Consider the following 16,384-nt stretch of genomic DNA (forward strand, 5'->3'; position numbering starts at 1 on the left):
CCTGCTGTCCTGCTGCAGGGGCTCACCAGGTATGCTAGCAATAGGTGTCCGGCAATCAGATGCAGGTGTGGAGTACACACTGACCTAGCCAGAGTATGTCAGGAAGGGTCAGGGAGACATGGACAATCTGTGAAATAATCTTGTATGTCATTTGTAGACTGAGAGGGGGCTCAATGACTGTACATGATGTGACATACCAGCAGTATCCATCAGTATGTACTGTCAGTGTAACACTCCTGCACTGGCCCAGTAATCAAGGAGCTGCAATCCTCACCACTAGCACCAGTGAGGGACATACACAATCAGAGAATGACAAGTACATATTCAGTAAATTACAAGTACCCTTCAGAGCACACAGAGATTGCAGTCAGTCTAGGCCTGGTTTCTCCCTCTCTCTACAAATCCCCAATAAGACTCCCCACTGGCACAGCTATACAGTCAACATCTCAGCAGAGCAGTCAAGCCAAAACATCCATCACCCTCTCTGTCCAACCACTGCTTCATGTTCCTGACAAATAGTTGACACACACACTTTGAGATTTTATTTCTATATCACACACACACACACACACACACACACACACACACACACACACACACACACACACACTCTTGAGAAAGGCTGGCACAGGTTTACTAGCTATGGCCCTTTCTGCCCAAACTAAAAAGTAATTCTGACTGCCACAATCCAGTTCTTTGTCAGCTGCTCTAAGACCCTTATTAAAGGGTGATGAATTCTACTCTGTAATGTGCCTATTATCCAAATGGTAAGTGTGACCAAGACCAAGGCTATTGGTGTGGGCTACACAGTGTCACCAAATACATATGCAAGTACTTTAAGAGCTTATTTAGTTTTATATAGACCAGCCACAATTACAAGGTTTCATGATGTTTAATAATAACTAATAAAGGAACAAGACAAAGCTCAGTCAATACAGTAACTACAGAGTTCAGTCTCACAGTGAATATTTTAAGACAACATTGCAGGACAGTCTGAAATAAATACAGCAAACATCTAAAGTAGTCATTACTATATTTCCATCTATATGTAAACAATTTTACTTTTCCCTAGTTCCTTACTATTAGCAAGGCAAATGCAGATGAGTGGATGTTGTCAGATACATAGACACATACAAAATGCAAAGGTCTTTCTCTGAGACAGGTCTGAAAGTAATAATCAACATTACTGCTGGGTTAGCTGAGATTACATCAGTCTTTGTCACCTGCCTTCAGTTCCCAGGCTAACAGTAAGTAACATACATTTTAACATCACTGCATCAGAAGTACATATCTTTCTGATGTTTGTGTAGAACTGGAAGTCATAATGCAGTTAAACACTTTTACATTTTCAACCTAGCAATTATTTATGTTTCAAGCCAATACAAAAACCTCTAGCTGTAGACATCTACCTGTATGTCTGCTTACTGCACTGAAACTGAGATAACACATCCGTAAAACAAGTTCAGCTTATTTTCTTGAAGTTTTGCAACTTATCTCTGTATGTTTGAGGTTCGTGCTTCTAGTATTAATACATACATTTGCACAGGTAATACTTTATATGCATTTCTGTTCTTTTCAACTATGGTACAGTGTGGTTACACTCTTGAAGCTCATTCATAACCATACAACCTCTGTTCAAAGGCACAAATAAAGGGGGGACATAGGCCCAAAAATAGTGACACTTTTTAAATATTGCTCTTACAAACTTAGACAGTTGATAGAATAACAGGTTTTGCATTTGCGTGAATTTTCTGAACGATATGACGTCTGATATTCAAATGTGTGCTATTACTTTATGGCTTCAGGCTTTAATGATTTGCCAGTGATCTGATGGAAATAACACAACTTTAGGAGCATATAACTAAAAATATGAGGCAAACGTGGACATTCTACACAAATCTGGACAGTTGGGAAGTATGAGCTCAGTACATAACATGGTTTACTATTAAAATTTCGAAACGAACTCCGTCGACTGTACTATTGTCGAACATGGAACATGGAAGTTCGAAAACGGTAATATCGATGACAAACAAACAACCTAGGAACGGGTTTTAACATGGGTCGAGATAGGTGTTCAGTGTTATTCCGGACTACAAACATCTCCCCTATCTCGACCCATGTTAAAACCTGTTCCTAGATTTTTTTTTGTCATCAATATTACTGTTTTCGAACTTCTGTGTTCGGCAATAGTACAGTCGACGGAGTTTGTTTCGAAATTTTAATAGTAAACCACATAACATGCAGTTCAGCACACACTTCTGCACCAGTTGTTTAATATCCACATAACATACATATAGTTCTCTTACATTTGTAAGACAAGCATATGTATTGTATTAATATTCACAAATGACATATGATTATTTACAATATCCCAATTAGCTGGGCTGGCAGTGTCACAGTCAGTATTGTACAACAGACAAACTAGTAGTAATCATATGTGAGCTGACCCTTGCTGGGATGACTCAGGGGCCAGAGCTGTGATCTATGTCACTGCAGACAGAGCCATCAGGGATGGGTAGGTGCTGGATAGCAGATTAACAGCAACATGTCAGTCCAGGAAGTGTTGCTAAGACCTACTGTTTAAATTGCTATTTCCCATGGCTGCATTCCCCCATCTGCATTCCATTACATGTTTAATTGTATGGCATACCTGGTATAGTACTGTACTCCTTTGACAGAAGAAATCCACTTTAAGTGTTGTAAAGAATCACAGTCTGTCTTTATGAATAAAGTGTCAGACCTGTTTACCATAGGCAGCAGCTTGACTTTTGTAGGTAATGCTGTTGCATGAGTAGCAGGCCACAGCTGCTGCATTCTGACCATGAGTCAGACTAGGGATTGTGAAGACAATGGGGGAGAGCAAGCAGTTAGTGTCAGTGAGGCTGCGGTGTCAGCTATTATGTCACACCATGGCCTGGTTGAGGGTACCCTCAACAGTCCAGATGATGCATGTGCCTGTGGTGCAATTGTTACATAATACTGCCATCCAGAGAGTAGTAGGCAACATTTAGTACACATATTCATAACTGTGAAATGTGTCTCATCCTGCAGGCCTTTAATGTGCTACTGTGGGTGGCGGTGACTGCGGTAGGAGCAACCAGTTTTGCTGGACATTGCAGGGCTCCATTATTCCTATGTTATATTGACATGCATGTAGTTGTCATGCCGCACACTAGGCTGTGGGCCAGGACTGTGCGTGTCTAGATGTGACAGATTCTAGAACTGTAACAGATGGAGCTAGCAAGTCATTATTATGGCAGGTGTATTTGTAAGACACATGTGAATGCACACAGTGTGCAACACAGGATTAGCATGGACATGTGTGTTCTGATGGGTATGATGTGTGACACTGAGCTGTCTGTCATGCTTTTGTACCTTGCTAGTATGTGAGCACAAAGAGTAGGTTTTATGACAACCCTGCCAGAAATAGGCAGCACAACTGTGAATATTCATCAACAGTCTGTGCATTTGTCAGCTCTATCTCATATTGTAGACCTCCTGTACATCCAGCAGCATTTATTTGTCTGTATACTGGTTCTGTGTCTACATCAGAGGACCAAGTACACTGTGATTTGGGCCACTATATATAGGAGTAGTGTGTGACTGACAATCAGGATATGTTTGTAAAAACAGTTGCTATATTTCAGAGATCAGTTGGCGTATTGGTATGTTGCCCTAACTGTAGTTCAAATGGTTCTGTGTTCAAAATGTGTCATTGATGGCTTTTTACTCTAAAGTTATACCCCTGTAGTGAATGATATTTTTATAAATGCATCAACAACTCTCCAGAGCTGGTTTGGTGTAGTGGTGTGTTGCTGTGATCCTTGTTCAGCCGGTTCTTTGTTCAAGACTTGGCAGCTTTGTCTTTTTTTCCTAATGTTACATGGCTGTAATGCATGATATATTTACTAAAGCATAGCTGATTCCTACAGATTATTTGATGTAATGATGTGCTGCTCTGACTGTAGTGCACAGCATCCTGGGTTCAAGAGTTGGCAGTGATAACTTTTTTTCTCCTAATGTTACATCACTGTAATGCATATTATATTCACAAAAGCATTACTAATTCCTACAACTTAGTGGTGCATTGCTCTGACTGTTGTGCACATGGTCTGAGGTTCAAGACTCGCTTTTTTCCCTAATGTTAAATGACTGTAATGCATGATATATTTACAAAATCATTAGCAACCCTCACGGCTGATTTGGTGTAGTGGTGTGTTGCTCTGACTCTAGTGCACAGGGTCTTGGGTTTGAAACTTGGCAGGGCTTGGTATTTTGTTGCTGGGCAGAACAATGGCTGAATGAGATAGAGTGATTAAAGTGGTTTTTAAGCAGTTTTAAGTGGGTTTGCATAGTTTTGCGTGACACTAAGCGATGCCAATAGATGCTTAGATTCCCTTAGCTTTGCTTAGCAGTGCTTGCTCCTGTTTAAACCCACACTATTTTCAAAAAAAGAAAAGAAGGGTGATAGGAAAGTGGTGAAATGGGGGCAAGCAGTGAGAAAAACATTATGAAAGGCAGCTAGGGATGTGCAGGATGGGTGTAGGAAAGGACCATAGCTCCCCATTGCTTGTGCAGCAACAGCTGTGAATGATGTGGACACTTTGGAATTTTGAGCCTCCCACCCCACAGGGAAGGATGTTGACATATATTTGTTGAGTAATTCACGGGTAATTTGATTAATGTCAATGTAGGTGGGGGCGAAATGGAGAGCTATGTATGAGATGAGATTTTTTGGGGTTACAGATGCCCGTTTTTTTAAGGTGAGAGTGGGATGTTGGGGAAGGGTTGTAGGTAAGTTTGGGGAGATACGTTGGGTAGGAGAGGTTGCTTTTGCAAACAGACAAGACAGACAAGACAGCCGACAGAGGCAGTGTATGACACATGAAGGAGGTAAACACCTTGGATGGGGAGGGTGGTTGGGAATCAGAGGGCAATGCCCCCCCCAATGGAAACAGTGGGACTGAGGTTCCCACACATGGGCAGTCACCATTGCCCCTTCAGGGCCCCGAAGGTGGCTGTGCTGGAGGCTGGAAGATGGGGCCAGCCTGACCCTTGAGGTGTGCAAGTCTGCCCTTGATCTGGTACAGGCAGACATCCAAGTCCTTCAAGATGACCCTGCGCACCATACCTCTGAACTGGTGTTGGGTGACAGGGTCCTCTCCACACCCAAGCCCGGGGGGATGGGTTCCATCCCCTGAGGTGGTTCGACCCAATGGTGGTACAGGACCAGTTGCGGAGGCAGCTCAAGGTTGGGTCCCAGAAATGCTGGGATCCAGTGACACAGCCAGAAGAGACTGGACAGGCAGATCTGCTGGAATCTGCCTACCAAAATGTGCTATGGTGTTGAGGTTTGTCAAAGTTTATTGGTTAGTCATGAACAAAACATTACAATATTAGTTATAACAGCATGCATGGGTGTTCCAATTAACCCAGAACAATAGAATTGGAAAAATTACATAGCAAACAGAACACATGCATAAATGAAATAACAGTCATTATTTTAACAGCATGCCAGTAACAGTTACAGCAACATGCCACCAGCAATGGAATTTGAACAAGGTATGTTAGTATGCAACCACTGAAATATATGAACAATAATAGAACACAAGTCTCAACATTAGGTTTGGAGAACAACATACCCATATTAATTATTGATGCAGATAAGGTGTGGGGGGAGAGAAAAACAGTCAATTACCAACTGTATAAGCTATATTTTTCACAACAGTACTGCTTAATACCCTACAGGTCTGCCTCACTCTACATCTACCTGAGGCCTATAGCTACTGTAGCATGTATATACCTGTTAATCTGTCAACCTAGAATGTTATTGTGCAAGCTGTGACAAGTCTAATGCTGTTTGAGTGTGCTAATGGCATTTATGTACTACATTTTTATCTGTGTGCAAGGTTATTGGCAACAGTGATCACTAGCTGTGACAGTGTGACACTTGAGAGGCATGTATTGGGAAGAGTGCATGGTGTATATAGCTATCCAGCTGTCATTTATAGGCATGGGACTGGACACTGGAACATTTGTACACAGTTTATTAGTATACCCTTCATACAGCTAATACCAACATTTCTTTACCTGTGAGCCCTGTGCAGAAAATATCTGTTAACACTACCTGACAGTTTCTACAAATACTCAGGATTATTTGTGTGTCACTACTAACACATTTTTGTACCAGTTCCTGGATTCAAACCATGGTCTGTGTGTGCAAAAATTAACAGCATATATCTATTTTTTATCACACTGAGCTACTGGAGCACTGCTGTCTTTTGCTTCACTGATCTGTGCCTAAAACTCACTTGGTTACACACTCTTACCTTGTAATATACGTGCAGTGTCACAGAAGACTGTAGTGACAGTTGAACATACATGTCTGAGATTCATGCATGATAGATAGTGTAATGTGTATTGATTACTGGATGTGAATATGTGTGATATGTACAGACCATAGCAGGGTGCTGGGTTACATACCCAACCCATATACATTTACACATCATATATTTGCAGTCTCCACCTATTACCGTCTCATACTTGACTGCATCAGCATACCTACATTCAGGAATACATGTAGCTGAAATGCAAAGGTTAACACAAGACAATGTTGCAAGGAACACACTATAATACATTACACATTACTATTCAAGGTTCAGCTCTTAGTGCAGGACATATATCAATTTTCCTTGTATCTTGCTCCCTCTCCTGCACCTGCCATAGTTCCTATAGGGATCAAACTCTAACAGGTTATTCCTGTATTCCCACCTGTGTGATTTAAATAAAGCCATATTCTTGCCCTTTTCCATCATTGGACCATTTTTAAAAATGTTAAGTAAAGCTCAGCAGTCCCCAAACCTGCTAAGCTGAGTTGAGTCGTGCTTAAGGTGGAAAATGCTGAGCAGTGATTAGCAGTGTGCAAATCCATTTAGCTGAGCTGAATACTGCTTAGAATGGGACTTCTTAGCAGTGCTCAAATCAGTTAAGTGGTGCTAAGCACTGCTAAGTATTGCTCAGACAGGTCCTGTTTAAGCATTGCTGAGTTTGGCTTAGCAGTGCTTAACAAAACTTGAGGTAAGGGCAAACAAAATTATAATTTAAATAAAAATAAGAATTTGGATAGTAATTACTCAGTATTGATACATTAATATGTGTAGGCATTTTACTTTACACAACATCCCCCTACGTGCTTTCATTATGTTACCTTGGGATGTGAATGTACTGTACTGGACACTTGTGTTTACATGGTGGTTTTCACCTGATATCTTCAATGACACTGGGATTTTGGACTAGCTACACTACCCTGGTTAACAAATATCACTAACTACATCAATAAATAAAATAGAAATTAATTTAAAACTGCTTTCCCATGTAAAAGCTGAATGGCCTGGCTTTCGAACCATGCACCTATTGTACAGGAAGCCGTAAATCTAACCACTCAACTAACTCGGCTGTAATGATTTCAGCTATACATTTCTGTATAGCTGCTTGATACATTTAAGCACTGCTGAGCAAAGCGCCACTCCATGCAAACCCACTCAGCTATGCTTAAACTTTGAGGAAAACAAAATAATAATAAAAAAGGAGGTCATTGTCCCACTGTACTCATCCCTCATTAGATCCATTATAGAATACAATGCCCCGTTTGGAATGTACCTCTCAAGACATCTGCAACAACTGGAAAGGCTGCAGAAATACCTCACTAAAAGAATCACAGGCCTAAAGCATATGCCCTACTCTGACCGCCTTAAAAACTCCAGCTATACTCTGTCGCATATCGTCTACTCAGAGGCGATCTTTGCTTAACATACAAGGCCATGTCAAACCCAGAGCTGTTGGACATGCTACACTTAAAGAAATCCCAATCCCTCAGAGCCACATGCTCCAGGGATCTAAACCTTGTCATCGCAATAAACAAAACATGCTGGAGGGATAGGTTCCTGACCCAGAGACTCCCCAGACTCTGGAATAGATTGCCCATACATGTCAAGCAGAGTGCCTCTTTGGTCCTCTTCAAAAGGAACCTTTACAATTGGATGGGAGAAAGGAAATTCACCCCGGGGATCACGTCAGTCACCCTGCTAGACAGGGGTCCAGGGAAGTAAATAGTGTGGGAAGAAATATCCAGGGAATTGTTATGGCTTGGCTTGTATAGGCCCTAGGGCTGATAGCCTGGTACCAACCTATGAACCTATGAACCTATGAACTTATGAAAAATTAACCATTAATAAAAATTAAACTATTAGACTTCACATTAATAAAAATTAAACTATTAGACTTCACATTATTAAACAAGTGTACAGGGACACTTTCTTTATTGGTTTAGTGCCATACAGCACTTTTACAGTGCAGGGGGTATGTTACAGATACTACATGACATTACAGTTCACAGTATTATTCAAGTGTTTGAGGACACTTTCTTCATTTATTTAGTGCCGTACATCACTTTTACAATGCATGGGGTTTGTTACAGATACTGTAACACACTCCCTACATGACATTACAGTACACAGTGTTACTTAAGTGTCTAAGTATACTTTCTTTTCATTTATTATTTAGTGCGATATGTTGCTTTCACAATGCAGGGGGTGTGTTACAGATACTATAAAACACCCCTACATGACATTTATTTCACTTCTTGCATTTAAGTGTCCAAGGACACTTTCTTTATTAGAAAGTGCTGTATGGGACTTTGGCAGTGCAGGGGGCATGTTACAGATCTGTGAGCACTACTGTAACAGAGCCCCTAGAACTGATTCAATATCCATGTACATGGCTTCCCTCTCAGTAGCGCGCTTTCATTAAAATGCAAGGCATGCTACCAACATGGAGATGCGTACATGGACACCCTTCACTCCATGTAGGAATAACACTAGTCCTATACAGAGTTTATTAAATCTGGGGGATTGTTATGCTACTGGGTGTAATTGCAAGTTCTGGCATAAATTTTCTGGCATATATATGTGTGTGTGTATGTTCATACTTGATTTCAAGCACCTTCACTACTGTGTGCTGATATGGCAGAAGTATTTTGCAGACCCAGTCCACTTGTGTTTAATCATAATATTGCAGAGAATTTGAGAGTATTTCAGTAGAAATAAGATATGTTTCATACAAGTAGCTTTTTCTGACAAAGATCTATATATGAGGGTATTCATTTTACTTAACTTATCTATGTGGTGATGCATGTCTTCTCTTTGTACCTATCATGCCACAATCCTCAACTTCCTCTAGAAATCATAGCATAGGCATATGCAAGCATATCCTGCACTGGTACCTGAAATAGTTGAGCAGATATCCATCCATCCATACATCCATCCATTCATCCACAACCCCTTTTTCCCCATTTTTGCACATGGGGTCAGGATGTCACTTCAAGAGCGACAATTATCTAGAACAAAGGTTAACACCTAGCCCCATCACTGTAGTTCTTCACATCACACACTCACACCTATGGCCAATTTAGAATGTCAAATCCACCTATTGCATGTCATTGGATGTGGGAGAAAATCAGAGCACGAGAAGGAAACTCACATGAACACAGGGAAGACATGCAAACTCTGCACACAAGGCACACCAGCAGAGATTTGAACCAGGGAACCTCTTGCTGTGAGGCAACAGTGTTACTGTGCCACTGTGCTGCCCTCCAGTGTAACACCTCATGATTCCACTCACATCCCCAGCTGACCCCCTCCCACACCAGGGTGACTGCACACATGCACATCATCCTTACTGCAGTGAGAAAAATGGTACTAAATGGATGTAAATATTACAGCAGCTCCTGTTTCTTTTACCTTTTGTATTTACTCTTTATAAGCCTCTGCATGACCACCTATCCTGTTTCACAAGACATCGTCTTCCTTTCTCATTTTAATTCTTGTAACGAGTATCTATATTTCTCTGCTTATTTCCATGCTTACGTAAGGAATTATCGGAGTAATCACAAGATTATTTATTCTGATCTGCACCCCAGACATTGTCCCATCCTTAATTTACTCCCTGGAAAGTAGTGTGCCATGCAGTTATGTATGTTTAAATCTATATTCTGCATATTTCCAGTAAATTCCCACATTCTCACTCTTATCTCAGTGGTGCAGAGTATAGCAAAATGTTTTGTACCATGTGCCCTGTTAGAACTCCACAACTCTGACTTTAACATTGTCTCTGAATCTTGTATAGGAAAATAGTCGAGTCTCTGTCCACACCTGCTAGTGCTTTTCTGAATCTGATACATACAATTACTTTGTAGCAGCAATCAGATTTACATGTGTGTGTGTGTGTGTGTGTGTGTGTGTGTGTGTGTGTGTGTGTGTGTGTGTGTGTGTGTGTGTGTGTGTGTGTGTGTGTGTGTGTGTGTGTGTGTGTGTGTGTGTGTGTGTGTGTGTGTGTGTGTGTGTGTGTGTGTGTGTGTGCCTACTTATACATTTGTATAACACTTTGATTAAATCACAGAAATAACAGTTTAATCATGCTCTTAGAAAAATGAATACAGATATACACTGCTTATAAATATAAGAGAAAGAACACTCTGCAGAATCACTAATGGTGATATAGATATGACAAGTATACTTATTTATGGGAATATATATTTTTTATTCGTAGGTATTAAGAGCTGTGAAAAAGGTTCACTTGTTCTCTAGTACTGGAGAGGAAGTATCTTTTGATGAAAATGGTGATGCAGTAACTGTCTATGAAATTTTGAATGTACAGATATTACTCAATGACACATTTCATGTGGTAAAAGTAGGTAGAATAAAGCCTAGAGCACCTCCTGGCAAAGATGTTAGCATTAATGCGAGTGCCATCATGTGGAATGAAAAATACACTGAGGTAAGATTCTATTTTACAAACATAAATAGCAGTGAAAAAATAACTTCAGTTAACATTCAGTTTGTCTTGGTGTTCAAAATCTTGAAAATGATACTTCAAAAATAAGAGAAAAGTCAGAATGTGAGAATGCAAGTGTGCCAGGTACCTCAGAGGGAAGTGACAGCAGGTGTGCGCTTGACAACACAGTGTTTCAAGAATGTTTACGGCAGACAGAAAATAAGATGGAACAGTGGTAGAAGTGTAGATGCAAAGATGACAGTACCAATATCTAGGCAGCGTACCCCTCAACCTTTAAGTGCAAAAATCTGGACAAGGTCCAACATAATCTTTGGGGTAAAAGCCCAAAATCAGAGACAATTTTTAAATAAATTACAGATTTTGCGTTAGCATGCATTTTTCTGTAGGGTATGAAGTCTGAAACTCAAATCAACAGCCTTATTCAGTAACTTCAGTTGTCAGTGATTTGCCAAAAAAGCTACACATTTTATGAGGAACAGACTAAGAATATGAGGCGAAAATTTAGGCATTCTGTCAAAGTCTGGATAGTTGAGAGATAGGTATGTCTGACAGGCTTGGCAGGCAATAAGATTTCTTATGCTGCCATATTCAGATTTAGCATTAAGCAAACATATATTTTATGCTTCTAGTTTATTTTGAAAGTTGGTGTTGTTTCCAGTTACTTAGCTGAGGCATAAATTGATGCTTATAATCATATTTTGACAAGAGCATGTATCTGTATATTTGTATTTCAAAAGAAAATATCAAAGGAAACAAACAGCACGTCAGATGACTATTCAGTCCTCGCAAACTTCTTATGGCTCACTTTCAGTGAGAGGTGGTTATGAGTATACATAATCAAGATTTTACTTACTGCAGTAGATTTGCGATGAAGACATAAATCCTATTTCCTGAATTTTATCTGATTTGTGATAAGGAGATGTGATGCTGTATCAAAGTTTACAACTGAGTCTATTGGACTTGCGCTGTTTTGACAAAAGTATAGTCATAGTAAGTTCGCCTAGAAAGAGAGTACACAGTGCATGCCAAGTTTTGCCCAATGTGCATACTATCTACAGACATAACTGTGCAATGCAGCAGTGAAGCATGTGGAGGTTAAATACATCTTAGGGCAGAAAGGGATGCAGTCAAACAATTGTTCTTACAGTGCAGTATATGGACATGGTTAAGTTAAAAAACAGGATAAGAACAGAAAGGACATCCTAAAAGCTAACATTTAGGCATAAAAGACAGCATATAGCAATATGTTAGTAAATAAGATATTCCACGGGTTTAATAACCAAATAAGACATACAGCAATGAAATAAATTAAGAAACTGACACTGCATGCATACACATGTAAATGCACCACAGGATGTTACTTAAGCGATTGGTAAAGCATATACCTTGTATAGAAAATAAGGTAAGCAGATGTCCACCTACCTACCCATCCATTCATCTGTTTTCTAAACTGCTTGACCTGATAAAGGTTGCATTGGGAGCAAGATGACCAAAGCAGGCAAAAGATAGCTAAGCCAAAAACAGTCTCTTTCTCATCCAGTAGAATATTCAGGTGTTCTCAGGAAAGCTGAGAGATAATCCCACTAACATGTCACAAGTCTCTCCTGAGCCTCATTCCACTGGTCAATGTCTGTTCCACCTCCTACAGGAGGCACCCATGGATACCCTTGCATAACGACCAAACTACATTAACTGACTCTGTCATCATGGAGGAGCCATGTCTGTACTCCTAGATCCTCTCAGATTGTTAAGCTCAAAATATGACCACAAAGAGTCAGATGACATAAGCTACAAATGTGTTTTAGTTCTGCTACTTGTATCTGTGATCACATCATCATGTTTGTTGCTTAGAGCTCATGACTACAGGTGGAGATGGAGACATGCACTGACCAGAAAACCTCAGAGCTTCAGCCTATAACTCAGCTTTCGTTCCACCCCCAGCATTTGGAACAATACCTGCAATACCGATGCTGCTCAATACCTTCATTACTGATGCTGCTCAATGCCTGCAATACCAATGCTGCTCAATACCTGCAAGACTGATGCTGCTCAATACCTGCAATACCAATGCTGCTCAATACATGCAATACTGATGCTGCTTCAGCCCCTGAAGCTCAATCTCCATGTCACTTCTGACTTTAGATATGAATGTCTCAAGATCCTTAACCACTTTCCGCTTGAAGTAGCTGCCCACCTCCCACCTTCAGAAGGAAATCCAATCAATTCCAGGACAGAATCATGACCTTTGATTTGGATGTGATTACTTTAGGATCATAAGAAAAATATTATGAATGTGATCTCTGGGACCATAAGATACCTAGCCATATACAGCTGTAAGTAGACACACTTCAAAAATCTTGCCACCCTGTATGATTACCTCCCAAACAAGTAGGGACATAACCCTGGTGTAAATTTGTGTCTACCTATCCAATCTTCAAGAGAAGTAGTGTAGCTAGGGCATGGCAAAAGAGGCAAATGCCCTGGGTACAAAGTGTTGGGTGGTGTCATTGGTCAATCCCAATCACTCTTTAATGCATTCCAGCTTCTACAAGCCAGTATTCCATTTACAATCAAACCTGAGCACTGTTGTGCTGTGTGTGTGGTCTAAACTCTAGCAACTGCTTGTTATATTGTAGCAAGCAGTTTGCTATAGTTTAAACACAAAGAAAAGACCTGAGTGCTGTAAACTGTAGAAGAAAAAATATTTCTTTATTTTCTTTTTTTTATAACTAAAGTGTGAGGAAGGAGATTTGGGGACAGGGTGCAGAGGTGAGACCTGGTTGGGTCTTACATTTCAGGAGCCCCAAGTACCTGATAGTAGGCTTTTTTTTACTTTTGTTGTTGCTTTTCTATTGAAGAGCTAAGACATGAGGGAGGGTGTGTGTATCTGGCTATCTGGTTGGTGTGCCAGTAGAAGAAGGAACATACTTTTGTTTTACTAAAACATCAGGCAGGAGGGTTGGAACAGGTCACAGAGATGAGATCTGATTGGCTCCTGCATTTCACATCCCCAGGTACCTGACCACAGATTTATTTATTTATTTATTTATTTATTTATTTTGCTCTTCACTTGAAGAGCTGGGGGGTGGTGTTACAAAAATTGGGTACTTCTGCAGGAAGCCAGTTAGATTTCTTGCAGTTTTGCAGAGAGCCTTTTTTTCTCTGCACTCAAAGAGCTGAGGGGGAAGTTGGCAGCTCATTGGACTGGCATGTGGTGCTGGTTGATGCAGCTATGCCTCTGATCAAGACTACACTTAAAGGCAAAGAAAGTAGTACTTGACCTGTAATGGTAGCTTATTCCATAGGCTAGGAATCCATTGAGTAAGGATCCTATTCCTCTAGCAAGTCCTGATTAATTGCTGGAGTAAATGTAAGATCCTAGGGGTTTGTAGTGACACTAATTTTGCAAAGAAATAGTATATCAAAATTTGGTCTTTTATGGCTCAAAAATCATCACTCGACCTGATTCACGGTCAGCAGTGATGAATCACTGTATGTGATTCATATGCATATAATTACTTTCATAGAAAATGCAGCAGAGCTGTTAAAAGATTTATCATCTCAAGCATGAACATATTTGGAGTACATAAAGCTCAGCATTCCTTGAAATTCTACTCCAGTTCAAAAGATTCACAAGTTAGAAATAGAATCAAATAAAATATGTGACCACTTGCAAAGAAGAAGAAGACAACAAGGAACAAAATGTCAGTTGTTTTTCTCCATAATATATGCTAACTCATTGTTGGTGTAATTTATAAGGGTGCACCAGCAATGATTCTCTTATTCTGGGAGATATCTCCTTTTATTGAGTTTGTGTAGCCATGGTGTTCAGTGGGGGGGGGGGGGGGGGCTGTCACACAAAAAAATTATTTGTTCACCTTTCCTGTGTTTTGGCATTACTTTTCAGTCTTTCTGATATTCAGGATTTTGCAGTTTAGTTATCCATAACAATACTGTATGTTAAAACACAATTATTTAGTATTTCATTATTCTCATATACAACTGCTTGTATATTTGATTTTTATAAAGTAAAATAATTTAATGCAAATAGATTTATTAATTAAATTTCAAAAGCTTATGGCTGATAGGGTATGTGTAAAGACCTGAAGACATCTCAATCAATGGTGTCTGCCATTTGAAGAGTGTCTACTTGTAGCTATTGCTACCATACTATTATTTAATGGCTGCATTATTTTAAGGGTAAATAGTAATTGAGATCTTGATATGCCAATAAAATGACAAAAGCTACAACTACACAACTGCACTTATTGAAAAGAGTAAGGATTCTTTATAAAAAAAAATCATACAATCTTCATTTATAATTGCAAATGTTAAATAATTAAATAACTAAACAAAAATATACACTTAAACATTCACATAAAATTATTCAACAAGAAGAACAATATGAATAATTTAACTCTTTCTTCTTCTTGTTTACCTCCCTCCTTTTTGCCAGAGACAATCCCCGGGATTCATGAAGCTCAGTGCAAGGACGGCGTTAGCCTTGCGCTGACCGTGCGGCGTAGAGATGACGCAGCAGCACCACATGCATAATAATGAAGGCGCGCTGCCGTAACAGCCACGTGCATAGGAAACGTGCACGAGTGCAGGGGGCGTGTCCAAGCACTGCACGGAGGCGTGAACATGTCAGCTGCATACACGCAACCTAAAATGCTGACTAGTACAGCCTGCCTCTAATAGCAATCACTCCTGTCAGTGTCTGTGGATAGTGAAATGTATGCAAAGCATACAAGACAGTTTTGCGAACACCAAAATAAAAAGTAAACAAAAAAGGCACATAGCCGAATATTGAGTCCCTGTCCCTCGAACAAATGATATTTAAAACCCCGTGCCCGTATTCCACTGTAGTGTTGATAGTTATGCCAAGTGGAAGTGAAACACATCGTGTTAGCGCGCCGCCAATTGCTGAGCATAGCCCAATGGTTAGGGTTACCACCTGTTCTACATTGTGAGGGACAGTTCCCCTCTAGGCAGTTGTGTCCATACCAAAACCATTATAAATGTCAAGTGTCCTGCGATTGTAGGACATAATCATGTCACATATTTTATGTAATAGTCCCATACAATACTTATTTCCATATATAAAATACCATAAATGTTACAAGAAACAGAATAAGCAAGTAAATGAAACAGAATACGCAACTACACTGCTACAACAATAAAAGCTTATATTTAGGCAGTACTATCCTTTGTATTGACCGTAGGTATGTGTTGGCCTGTAAACTCTGATGTGTGTCCCGAAAATGTCCCATCCTGGTCATATGAAAAGGTGGCGACCCTACCAATGGTCAGAGCATTCGCCCAATATCTGCCCATTAAAACGAAACACAAACCGCAAACAACTGAAAAAATAGGCGATTAGTAACACGATAAGAGCCCACAAAGAAATAAATAAAAAACGTTTATTAGTAAGCGCTTTCGGTGTGGACCAGTGCCTCACCTTCCTCAGACTCAAAAATTAATATCAATTAACATTCTTTATATAAAGATATGTCAGCAATTATTCAATAAA

General features: G+C 40.0%; 1 protein-coding gene across 1 annotated transcript in view; it reads left to right on the forward strand.

Moving 5' to 3' along the window:
• Positions 1 to 16,384, forward strand: part of LOC122794885 (vomeronasal type-2 receptor 26-like) — a 386,917-nt gene that overhangs the window by 67,958 nt on the left and 302,575 nt on the right. The window contains exon 3 of the mRNA XM_044063484.1: positions 10,606 to 10,833. Coding sequence (XP_043919419.1) covers positions 10,606 to 10,833 — 228 coding nt within the window. The remainder of the gene's footprint in view (positions 1 to 10,605; positions 10,834 to 16,384) is intronic.

This window comes from Protopterus annectens, chromosome 2.part1 (assembly GCF_019279795.1).
Source record: "Protopterus annectens isolate FY-2018-M chromosome 2.part1, PAN1.0, whole genome shotgun sequence".
NCBI lineage: Eukaryota > Metazoa > Chordata > Ceratodontiformes > Protopteridae > Protopterus > Protopterus annectens.